We start from the raw sequence: 12,402 nt of genomic DNA, 5'->3' as shown, positions 1-12,402 counted from the left end.
ATCCCTTAAACTCAGGAGGCAGAGGTTGCAGTGAGTGGAGATCGTGCCACTGTACTCCAGGCTGAATGACAGAGCAAGACTCCGTCCCAGAAAAAAAAAAATAAAAAACATCCCTTTCTTTGATGAGTTGAAGCTGGAGCCCAGGGCCCCATCCTTGGCCCTTGTTCCTCCACGGTGCACTTTCTCGACAGCTTCCTGCTTCTCCTGTGCCTTGAGGGTCAATGGTCAGGGCTCTGCAGGAAGGGCCAGGCCCAACCATGGTTTGAGTAGATCTTTGCAGGAACTAAGACCCTCCTTGCTAATGTCTTAAATTATTTTCTCTTACCCCAGTAGGAGACTTTAAGTCACCCAAGAAAAAGGATAATAGGGCAGGCAGCTCTGAGAGCTCCCCTGCTCCTCTGATGTTCTGGTTGTCTGACTCCAGCCACCTTCAGAGCACTTTCCGGTGAATGCGCATAAGCAAAACATTTTGTTGTTCATGAGGCAGGAGGGCAGCACTAGGGCTTCTCTCTGTCCTGCCAGCTGTCCAGTCACTCCTGGGCGGGGAGAGGGATGCTGTCTTCGAGAGTGACACACACAATGAAGGACAATCTAGTCCTAGCACACACAGCCCAGGATTCCTGTTTCTTCAGCACTGATCAGTTTTCTTAAACATTTCTTGAGCTGAGACCGGGCACAGTGGCTCACAGTTGTAATCCCAGCACTTTGGAAGGCTGAGGCAGGTGGGTCACTTCAGGTCAGGAGTTCAAGACCAGCCTGACCAACATGGTGAAACCCCGTCTCTCCTAAAGATATAAAAATTAGCCAGGTGTTGTGGTGGGTGCCTGTAATCCAAGCCACTTGGGAGGCTGAGGCAGGAGAATTGCTTAAAGCTCAGGAGGCAGAAGATGCAGTGAGCCGAGACTGTGCCACTACACTCCAGCCTGGGCAACAGAGCAAGACTCTGTCTCAAAAAAAAAAAAAAAAAAAAAAAATTCTTGAGCTGAAAGCCTGCAGAAGGAATATATACATCCTCTTTTCAGCCACTTTTATCTATTTATTTTTTGAGACAACGTCTCTCTCTGTTGTCCAGGCTGGAATGCTGTGGCACTATCTCGGCTAACTGCAACCTCCGCCACCTGGGTACAAATAATTCTCTTGTCTCAGCCTCCTGAGTGGCTGGGACTGCAGGTGCCTGCCACCACACCTGGCTGATTTTTGTATTTTTAGTAGAGCTGGGGTTTTGCCTAGTTGGACAGGGTAGTCTTGAACTCTTGACCTCAGGTGATCTGCCTGCCTCGGCCTCCCAAAGTGCTGGGATTATAGGTGTGAGCCACCATGCCTGGCCTTCAGCCACTTTTCTTAGCAAAAAGACTTGCTAAGACCAGGGACTGTCCAGAGGTGATACAATCATTTAATGAATTTAATGAAAAAAATAAAGTATACATTTTAGTGGAATCTAGTTCATGGAAGTCAGTCCAGAGAGCTCTGGCACTGGTTCAGTGTATTTCTCAACTTTGGTGTTTGTCCAAGGTGGTGATGCTCCTGCTCTGTCATGTGCCACCACACCTGGCTAATCTTTTTTAATTTTTATTTTTTGTAGAGACAGGGTCTTACTATGTTGACCCTGTTGTTACCTATGCTGGCCTTGAACTTCTGAGCTCCAAGGAGCTCAAAACCTCCTTTGACCTCCCAAAGTACTGGAATTACAGTACTTTGTGCACCCCTGTGACTGGCCCTGTTTTTCTTAATTAATAAATTTATTAATTAAGTAAACCATTATCTTTTTTTCTTTTTAAGAGATGGCATCTCACTATATTGCCCAAGCTGATCTCGAACTCCTGGGCTCAAGCAATCCTCCTGCCGCAACCTCTCAAATGCTGGGATTACAGGTGCATGCTACTGTGCTTGGCTTGTAATCTATTGTCTATCGAGTGCTTAGGTGTTGTGCTTGATGCTACGGTCCCAATGGTACCAAACTTGGACTGCCCCCAAATGTCTGCCAGGGAAAGACACATTAGTAAAATAACCACATGGATCAGTGTTCATTGTAACTCTGAGAATCACATGAAGTGCAGGTACATGGATGCCTGAGACTCCTAACGGGGATTTGACCTAGTCACGGAGACCAAGCACACCTTGGAAGGGCCTGGATGCTTCCACTGTCAAGCACACTGAACAACTGATCCCGGACAGGCAATGAAGTCTGGGAAGGTAAGCCTTAGATCCCAAGAAGTGATAAAGCCTTCTTCTCTTGCTGGGCCTTCTGCTTCTTAGGCCTGGACTCTGGGTAGAGCAGCTGGGCCCTCTGATACGGAGGTAGCCCTGGAGCAAGGCAGGCATGGATGCTTCTGCAATCCCCAAATGGAGCCTGGGATTTCAGCCAGAAATCTGAGCAGAGCCCCCTCTAATTGTAGCCATGATAAGTTGTTCTCTTTGTTCTTCAACCTTCCAGTAGCCCTGAGCTTCCAGGGGAGTCTCATGAATCATTACAGCCTGGTCTCCACTGCGTTGGGGAATTAAGGTACCAACCAGCTTGCTCACGCATGAAAAAGTACAGCCCAGGGGAGGGTGATGTCCCCAGTCCTGAAGCCAGAGTGATGGTGGCTGCAGTGACCCCATGGAAGTGGCCATTGAGTAGGGTCACTGGTGGCAGCGGCTGGAGTGAGGACGCGCAAAAACATGGGGACCTGAGCACTTCTGGGACCACACCCAGGGCATGCTGGAAGTCGTGGAGGGAGGTTTAGAGGTAGCTAATTCTCAGCATTCCTCCCAGGACCAGCTTGAGCCATAGCAGTTTGGGCATGGAAAGGATATTACTCCATCTTGTAGTCACAGGTGGGTGAGAACTCAGACCTTTGAACTAAAAAAAATAAAGAACTTTCTAAAGAGAGGGCCAGGTGAAGGAGGTAACTGGGAAGATGCTGGTAGATGTGTAGGTGTCGTGAGGGGATGTAAGCACCCCGTGAGACTATACTGGGAGGTAATTCAGTTTTTTTCACCTTCCTGAGAGTAAAATTAGTGACATGAAATTATGTCGATGTTATGTCTGTGTAGAATGATGGACACAATTCACTGAACATCTGTTACGTATCAGACATGGTGCTGGGCGTCTGGAATGCCTCATCTTATGTGATTCTCCTGACATCACCTAACATGAAATAACTGATGTTCTGAGAATCAAGAGCCTTCTCTAAGGTCACGCAGCTAGAAATTGCTGGAACTACCCAGTAGGTGTTCACTCAATGTTACTTTCCTCCTTTGTGATTCAGAAGTCTACAAAAACATGGTAGAAGTCCTTTCTGAAGGGGTAAATGGATGCTTATTGATCCTTCAGTCTTGTTTTATTAGATCATCCTTTAGCCAGAGAGAGGAAAGTAGCTAGAGAGAGCCCGAGGCAGAGAGCAAGGGTCAGGCTACTGGAGGCGTGGGGAGGCCCATCCCCACTGGGACCTCCACAGCTGCTTCTAACACAGGGTATTGTGACCGCTTTAGGCTGTCACTGGTTTCGGTATCTCTCCATCAGAAAAAAGCTTCCAAGAAAAGCCAGAAATCCAAGAATCATGGCCGCAACTCCGTCAGCCGTTTTTTCCACCTGCAAAGCAAGCAGCTTTTGTTGAGAGTTCACAGCAAGCCCAGGCTGGCACTTTGTCCCTCCCAAGGGCCTGGAACTCCTCTCCTTCTTGCTCTCCTGCCTCCCCTACGGCCTGGCATCTCCTGTCTTCTCCCCTCCCCGCTGGCTGGCTCCGAATCCTCTTCCAGAGAAGCTGTTGGCTGTGTCCCCAGGGCCTCCATTTTTCTGGGCTGAGACCACTTCTTGGTGTTGGGCTTGCCCGGGCTTGTCCTGAGAATGGGCCAATGAAATCCTTTTGAGACAGCTTCCAGGTGAGGACATCTGTTCTGATTTGGGGCAAGGAAGAAGGGTTGTGCCTCGCTTCCCAGGGTCAGAGTGCCAGGGGTCAGACTGGGGATTGGTTTGCAGCCTGAGTCCTACCTGAGCTACACCTTTGCACAGGGAGGGCTGTGGCAGAAGCTGATGGGAAACTTAGGAAGGCCATGGCCATGTGCGTGCCTTGGGGTCACTGTGTACTCTTCCCAACTGCAGCCTGGAAACGTCCAGCCCTACTTCAGCCTAAACTCCAACTCCATGCCTTATCTCCACCTGGGCCTCTAATGGGGCGCCGCAGACATCACGTACCACACCCAACTCTTGATTTCCTTCCCCAAAGTCTCTCCTTCCGCCATCATGCCCCTCTCAGCAAGGGCCCCCATCCATTCAGTCCTGCAGGCTAAGGGCCCTGAGGTGCTACGGGGCCGGCATCACAGGCAGAGGCTCTAGAAACGGACAGCGGAGGTTTGAATCCTGGTTCTGCCACTTATTAGTTGTGTGTTTTGGGGCAACAAATGTGAAAGACTATGAAGGAGGAAGGGATAGAGGCTGTGCCCAGATCTTACGCACAAGTGTTCTTGAGCTCTTACATAGGTTCACGGACCCTGAGTGTCCCTTGCCTGAGTGCTCTTTGGGGGTTTATGGGACCTGTCATAGTCCTGGGTTGGCCCAAATTCTCTTGATGGCCCCCAGAACTTCGGGATCCATTTTCAGCGTAGGCTTTAGAGGGGAAGGATCCTCAGAGGTCCTCCATCCATCCCCTCCTCTGCACATGGAGAGGCCTGGAGGGGAAGGGACCTGTCCACAGAGGTGTGGATTAGAAGCAGATCTGGCATTGGAGCTCAGAGGTCCTGACTCTCAGCCAGCGGGTCTCTAAGAGGCTACATCTGCATCATTCATGGTGATGCAGTGAGCCCAGCCCCATGCAGACGTCCCCAGGGGAGATAGATCATCCAGAGAGGTCCTTACCTGTTTACAGCGGGACTTGCCATATCTCAGGTTGGTAACAAAGTGCTCACAGTTCCTGTTCATAACACTGTACTTCATCTTCTGACCAACCATCCCCTCCGCAGAACTGATGATCTCCTGAATGGGCCGTGGTTTGTACTCACGGTCCAAGCTGTTGTTGACCTGATAGTTACAGCCTTCCACCACATCCTTCAGGCGCTCCCGCTTCACTATGGCCCTGCTGTCTAGGACCGAGAGGGAGGAGCCAGATCCAGAGTACTCATCTGCAATCAGAGGCACACTCACTGGCAGGGGAAGGTGAAGTCAGGAGAGAAGGGCTTGAAATCTCCACTAGGGAGCTACTGGGGTTTATCCTTTCACATATGTGATTAGAGGATTCACAGATTTTGCTTTTTTTTTTTTGAAGTGGAGTTTCGCTCTTGCTGCCCAGGCTGGAGTGCAATGGCGCAATCTCGACTCACTGCAACCTCCGCCTCCCAGGTGCAAGCGATTCTCCTGCCTCAGCCTCCTAAGTAGCTGGGATTACAAGCACGTGCCACCACGCCTGGCGAATTTTGTACTTTTAGAGACAGGGTTTCACCGTGTTAGCCAGGATGGTCTCGACCTCCTGACCTTGTTATCTGCCCACCTTGGCCTCCTAAAGTGCTGGAATTACAGGTGTGAGCCACCATGCCTGGCCTTTTTTTTTTAAAATCAAATAAGGTGTGAATGTTTGTTCAAGTCAGTGAATGCCATGATTGTCTGTGGCTGCTACCATATTCCATTCTATGCATGTATATCACTTATGTGACCAATCCCCTATTAGCAGTCATTTAGGTATTGGAAAAGTTTTCATCATTATAAACAATGATGGCAAAACATACTTATTACCTGTTCTTATACCTTATATACAAAGTGTATAAGCTTTGTACACTTATGTTTCAGAAAAAGATCCAATTCTTTTTGTACCTAATGTTTCAGTTACCATGTTGTGCTGTTACATATACTTCCTAATTTAATCTCCTTTTTAATATTCAAGGAAAATTATCATCTCTATTTAAAAACCAATGTTGGTCTGAGAGAGACATCTGAGACTTTTCTGTGATATGAAAAGTCCCAGAATCAGGATGTGAAATTGCTTCTCTTAAGCCCCAAAGGGCAGATCCTTCCACTGCTCTGAGCTGACCCTGAGGGAATCCTTTGCAAAAAGGGTCTGGCCATCCTACCATCTGGCACGGTTCTAGGCACATAGAGAGGTACAGGAAGAGCCGTCAGCCAATGGAGTCTCAATTCCATGCTATAGTGACTTCAAGTGTTATCTTACTTTTATTAAAATGGATAGCACTTAATGCGCACAATAATTAGGTGTGTTTCCTCCCTTGCCCCTGTTTCTAATGTCAAGGCTGATGTTTCTACTTAGAACCCACTTAAGCAAATCCTGTTGGCTGGGGGCAGTGGCTCATGCCTGTAATCCTAGCACTTTGGGAAGTCTAAACAGGTGGACTACTTGAGCCCAGGAGTTTGAGAGCAGCCTGGACAACATGCGAAGACCTGCCTTTACAAAAAATACAAAAATTAGCTGTGCCTGGTGGCACACGCTTGTAGACCCAGCTCTTCAGAAGGCTATGGTGGGTGGATCACCTGACTTGAGCTTGGGGAAGTCAAGGCTGCAGTGAGCTGTAATCATGTCACTGCACACCAGCCTGGGTGACAGAGTGAGACCCTGTCTCAAAGAAAAAAAAAAAAAAAGGGGGAAAAAAAAAAGAAAGGAAAATTGTCTTAAAAAAGCCTCTTTACACCCTGCAAGTCAGGCACAAAAGGGACCATGTGTCCTCATTGCCATGCTCTGTCTTACGAGGTCCTTGAGGGTCATCTGGATTAAGTGTGCTTGATTTGCTATTTTCCAACAGTTCAGACATTTTTATAGCACTGTCCTGGGAGATGAAGGCTTGGAGAAAACTAGTAAGATGGAAACATCTTGCTCTGATGGCGATGGGAATGGTTTTGTCTAGTGACGATGTAAATGGTAAAAGAGAACATCTAAAGTTATACAGTGGCATTGCCCTAGAGGACATGAACCTGCCTGCACCTACCTAATTTGGCAGTGTCATTGTCTCATTTCTCATTGTTGTTGTCGTTGATTAAGACGATGTCTCGCTCTGTCGCCCAGGCTGGAGTGCAGTGGTACCATTTTGTGATCTTGGCTCACTGCAACCTCCACCTTCTAGGTTCAAGCGATTCTCCTGCCTCAGCCTCCCGAGTAGCTGGGATTACAGGCGTGCACCACCACATCTGGCTAATTTTTGTATTTTTAGTAGAGAGAGGGTTTCACCATGTTGGCCAGGCTGGTCTTGAACTCCTGACCTCAAGTAATCTGCCCACCTTGGCCTCCCAAAGTGCTGGGATTACAGGCATGAGCCACTGTGCCTGGCCTCTGCATTTGTTCTTTTACCCTTTCATTGACTGTCCATACATCCATTTCCTTCATTCTGCTTTTAACTGGGTATGTCATCTTGCTGCTTCTGTTGTTAATGAGGTAAATAAATCATTGACCTTGCTTACTGTGCATTTGTATGAGAATTTTTAAAAAATGTATAAACCTGTGAGAATTGCCTCCGTTAAGGATTCTTAAGTACATAATATCAAGACACCTTGTTCTGTGAAAACATATGAGGCAAAGGATATAATATGGAGGACCATTTTCAGAAACTTTCTTCTTTGAGACCTCAGAAACCTGGTTGGTTTAAGTTGTATGAGACTCTGCATGCCAAGGTAACTGACTTTGAGCTAGAGAGATCCCAAGGCTGAAGCAGTCCAGCTTCACTGCGGGAGGCAACGGCCTCTTTTTCCTATTCTGCCAGGACTGATGGAATCCAGTGTCTACTCCATGGGACATATGTGTACAGTCACATCAAGCATCCTCTGAGAAGAATGTGTTTCCTAACTTGTTTCCCTTACTTAATTTTCTTTCAGTGGCTCTCGTGATCCTATTAATAAATGTTTTGAAAATTATATATTCATCAGTCCTTACTTGGAGAAGCCAGATGGATCACGTAGCCGTGACCCACATAGAGGGCCCAGTGCTCATAGCCAAAGCGGGAAATCTCAATCAGGTCTCCAGGTTTCGGCTCTTGGTGTGGCTGCAACAAAAAAGTCAGAGATGGTGTATACGACCTTCTAGGCGAGAGCAGAGACCCTGGCTAGGGGAGCCGCAGCTCGTCCTGGAGATGCCTTGCTGATGTTCATCAGCTCCTAGCTCCCATGAGATCTCCAGCCCTGTTGTCACTTTTAGAGGCTCTCCTCACTGGCGGCACCGGGAGCTGGAAGCCTTGAAAATGATACTGCGGGATGGGAAGAGACAAGGACCATATGTGCGCACGTGTGGCACATTGCGTGCCGTGCGTGCCGCGCCTGCCGTGCCGTGCTGTGCGTGCCGTGTGTGCCGTGCGTGCCGTGTCGTGTCGTGCGTGCCGTGCGTGCCTGCCGTGTGTGCCGTGCGTGCCGTGCCGTGCGTGCCTGCCGTGCGTACCGTGCGTGCTGTGCGTGCCTGCTGAAGATGCGGATGTGCGTGCGTCCTCAGGAACCTGCTTGGACCAACACTTGCACTGAGGCCGGGAGCAAGGCTGGGGAGGTGAGTCTTGAGCTCTCCGCTCTCTGCAGACTGACCCTTGGTTTCTCATCACTCCTCGTGCCCTGTGCCTATCCATGGCCCTGAGAGCCACCTCCTTCTCAGACCCTGCCCCGTCCAGTTTCGGGACACTCATCTCTTGGAGATGACGCTCTGGGAGACAGGAGCTCACAGCAAGAGCTGGGTGCTCTGCACTCACAGAACAGGCCTCTGTGGGAACTTGTCATAAGATAACTGCACCCTCTCCACAGCCCCAGGGGAAGGCATAATCATCTCATTGCACAGGTGGAGAAACTGAGGATCAGAGAGGTGGAGGGGTTTGCCTGAGGACACTCAGCTGGGAGGAGGCCAAGCTGGGTCTTCCCTGAGCACCCCTCACCCTGGTCCTGTCTCGCCCACCTTCTTCCCCTTCCTCAGCTCCTCCCCACTTTGCCATGTCTCTCTGCAGGGCATAACAGCCTCATAGCCAGAGGATTTTTCCATTTTGCCCTCTCTGTGCCTGTCCTCAGTGGGGGTGACGGCCTCCTCCTCCCTCATCTCAGGATGTCCCATCATGGACCCGGGGTCTGCTCAAGGTGAGGTCCGGGGCTCTGCTGTTTGTGGATCAGCTTTCATACTGAAATGGAGGATTTCACTTTCACTTTTGATACTATTTAAATCTCACTTAAATGTTTTGCCCTCTTCCTCAGGACAATAATCAGTCACTAAAACCAATCATGTGGACTCCAGAAGCTTCTCCTGGTTGGTGTCCTTGTTAATATCCCACCCAATGACTTGGTTCAGGCAGCCCCATGCCTGCCTCTGTGACCCCCACAGCCACCTGACCAGCCCCTGCCTCCTGTCCCTGCCACTCCATATCCAACCCCTCAGGACCCAAGCCAGCCTTCCCAAGGGCACATCTGGCCATGACCTTCCTCTGGCCTCAGGACTCAGGACACAGCCTGTGGGCAGCTCCAGGCCCTTCCTGACCAGCCCTTCCTCACCCTCCTCTCCCTCCCTGGGCTCTGCACCTGCAGGCCCACTGAGTGACATCCCAGCCCCTCACCACAGCCCTGGTTCTGGCCTCTGCTGCTCTGCACATCTGGGTCTCTCTGCCTCCCTCACTTCCCTGCACCCACTCTTCCTCTTCCCCTCCCTCAGACTCCGTCCACCTGAGAGGCTGCCCTGATGGCCCCAGCCTGGGTCAGCTGACCCGCCACCCCACTCCAGGGGCCTTTGCTCCTCTCTGCAGGAGTCAGGTTGAGCTGAAATTCCTTGTGCCTGTGTGTGCACCTCTGGGCTGTTGAGCTCCAGGCAGGCAGGATCCTGTGAGCTCCTCCCTCCCTCCCTCCCTCCATCCATCCCTCCATCCCTTCATCCCTCCCTCCATCCCTGTACCTCCAGGATCCAGTGAAGGACATGGCATGGAATGGGGCAAAGGAAATAGACATGAAAGAGGGAGGGGAAAGGAGCAAGGCCAGGACTCCTGCCCAGCTCCTCCTCTGTGCATCAGGGCCCTGCAGGACCCAGAGATGGTCTCCATGTGGGGAGAGAGAGAGGCTTTTAACCATAATGCTGACTGTGTAAAACCACAGTCAAGGCACTGGCAGCAGCAGCTGGTGGCCAGTGAAATATGAGCTTTGGCCTAAATAAAGAAATGGCTCCCTATTAACAGCCCTGATTTGTTTTGGCAGCAATAAAGCCCTTCCCCAGAACCAGGAAGTGCTGTTGGAGTGGGCTGCCCTTCAGAATTTGCAGGACTCTTTACTGGAATAGTTTCATTTCTGGTAATAGCCTGAGTTCAGCTGTTCCTTTTCAGTCACACACCGCTGAGCTCAGCCTGCTCTCCCTGGAGCTTCTGCCCATCGGTACATGGGGGCTGATAGGAGGAGAGATTTCAGCATTCAGAATGCTGCTGAGAATTCACCTAAAGAGGGCAGTGCTACAGAGGAATGAGGAGAGAGAAAGCACTGTTTGGAGTTAAGGAACTGAGTCCCATTCTCAGCAGAAGCAGACAATGGTGGGATTTGCTCACTTCCCACCACCCAGGGTCCCCCACCTGACCAAAGCCTTCTCCACTGGCACCCCACAGCTCTCTACTACATGGGGAGGGGGGCGCGGTCTGTGACAGATACACAGGAGGTGGGCTCTGCTCAGAGCCCCACTGTCCAAATGGATGGATGCACTGTTAAAAGACAAATACAGTTTTCCATGACAGCCTTCTAAAGGCAAGCTCTGGAGCTGTGTGCCCAAGGCCAGGAGCCCAGACTGAGGCCTTTCCAGTGGGGAGCTGCCCACCTGCTGTAGAGCCAGTAATGCAAAGTTCTGGGAAACTTACCGAAGCCATCTTGAAGCCAAGGTGAGGTCTGGGGCTCTGCTGTTTGTGGATCAGCTTTTATACTGAAATGGAGGATTTCACTTTCACTTTTGGTACTATTTAAACCTCACTTAAATACTAAACACTGTTCAAGAGAGACAACTGTTTAAAAATGAGATATTTCTTCAGATGGAAAGACTAAGACTTTCCAACACAAGCCATGGACTCATTGGTGCTTTAAAGCCACCTTACAAGCAGCAGCGAGAGTAGAAGGGGAACCCTGCATTTCTGCCCCTGCTTGAGAAATAAAGGTCTCTTGTAACAAGAACCCTGGGCAGCTCTTCCTACCTCAGGAAGGGGAGAGATATGGAGGCAGGGAGATGTCAAACCCCAGTGCACGCCATAGGACATTGTCTTGTAATGACACCCAGAAAATATGGGGCAAGAAGTCTCTGGGGAAGACCAGAGGAGCTGCTTCACGCCATGGGGATGGCCTAGAGATGAGGGCTACCTTAGGCCACGTGGAACACAGGAGCTCATGGCTCCGTAAAAATGCATGTGGCTGCAAGAAGCCGAACTAAACCCAAAGGGGCCTCAACACCTTGCACACCCGTTGTTTCGGTAACAGAAGGGCAGGAAGAGGGTGACTCAGGTTGGGTCTAGTGGCTCACCAAGGTCGGCAAGGACTCAGGCAGGCTCTCTTCATTGCACTGGTCCTGGCTCTGCACTGTTGCCCTGCAGGGACTCCCATGGCTGTAGCAGCCTCGAGTGGCCCATTTTTCACCTGGCAATGCCCGAAAGATGGAGGGAAAGATGATTCTGATCATTTGTCTTTTTTCAGGGAGTAACGTCCCTTTCTCCATTGGCCAGAATTGGGTCATATTTCCACACCCAACCAGTCATGGGCAAAGGGGAAGGGGCCACCCTGCTGGGCTGAGCCCAGCCCAGTGCATCACCTGGACCTGTGGGAGGGGCTCCTGCTGCTCAGGGAGCCTCACAGCCAGGGAGACGGTGACAGACAGTGGGGTGTGTGTGCAGAAAAAGCTGCTGGCTAGGGAACCAACACCTGAGACACAACCACTTGTTTACCGTCTGCCATAACAAACAGGTTCATTCTAAGGCTGCCAAAAACGCTGGAACTGGTTCTCATACCATCAGTCTGCTTCCGTGTCGCAGCAGGCAGGAAAAATGGGAGATGAGTGACTCCCTGGAGCCTGGAAGAGAAAATGGCAGGCCTGCGGAGGTGGCAGAGCTCTTATCAGAGACAATTCATGCCTGGGAGCCCCAGAAAAGGCACCCCCTTTCATCAGCCCCCAACTGCCCCCAGGATCCCTTGATCAGATAGCGCCCTAGACTTACAGGTCCAATGAGCATCGGCCCCTCTGTCTTCTTTCTTCCTTGACCCCAGGCCTGGTACTGTGCATTCTGTTTCCAGGTGAGCTTCATTTGTAAAGGAAATTTAAGGGTCACTGATCATACACCTCTCTGTATTAAGGTTATGTTCAACATGGAAAAGGAAAAAGAAGAAAGCAAGCTGCAAGTCCTTGGCTTTTACAAGTAGTATCACTCTGGGTGGTGTCTCCCCTCTCCTCATGTCAGTTATCTCCTCTTGAAGAGGCTGGGTGTCATCTTTCACGCCTGAGAGCCTGTGAATCTGTGGAT

At 50.3% G+C, this 12,402-nt stretch overlaps 1 protein-coding gene across 2 annotated transcripts; it reads right to left on the bottom strand.

The window, feature by feature from the left end:
* Positions 1-3,295: 3,295 nt before the first annotated feature.
* Positions 3,296-10,811, bottom strand: PLAAT4 (phospholipase A and acyltransferase 4). 2 transcript variants are annotated; one of them, XR_012518187.1, is made up of 5 exons: positions 10,762-10,811; positions 7,848-7,956; positions 4,838-5,100; positions 4,178-4,314; positions 3,513-3,574 (listed from the first exon to the last, which is right to left on the bottom strand). XR_012518187.1 is itself a non-coding variant. In XM_003920266.4 (4 exons), the coding sequence occupies exons 1-4, from the start codon at positions 10,768-10,770 to the stop codon at positions 3,479-3,481; spliced, it is 477 nt and encodes a 158-aa protein (XP_003920315.2). In that variant the 5' UTR covers positions 10,771-10,811; the 3' UTR covers positions 3,296-3,478. The 2 variants fall into 2 exon arrangements, 1 of the variants encoding a protein (XP_003920315.2); XM_003920266.4 differs by lacking the exon at positions 4,178-4,314 and having other exon boundaries at positions 3,296-3,574.
* Between the last annotated feature and the right edge of the window lie 1,591 nt (positions 10,812-12,402).

Source organism: Saimiri boliviensis, chromosome 6, assembly GCF_048565385.1.
Source record: "Saimiri boliviensis isolate mSaiBol1 chromosome 6, mSaiBol1.pri, whole genome shotgun sequence".
Lineage (NCBI taxonomy): Eukaryota > Metazoa > Chordata > Mammalia > Primates > Cebidae > Saimiri > Saimiri boliviensis.
This window is presented reverse-complemented; position numbering and strand designations above follow the sequence as displayed.

What these genes read in the sequence shown, in the direction of transcription:
- PLAAT4 (XM_003920266.4), bottom strand. An exon ending in GATCCATCTGGCTTCTCCAA is followed by an intron (nt 5,101 to 7,847) that starts GTAAGGACTGAT and finishes CTCTGATTGCAG; the next exon opens with ATGAGTACTCTGGATCTGGC. An exon ending in GCAAGTCCCGCTGTAAACAG is followed by an intron (nt 3,575 to 4,837) that starts GTAAGGACCTCT and finishes CTTGCTTTGCAG; the next exon opens with GTGGAAAAAACGGCTGACGG.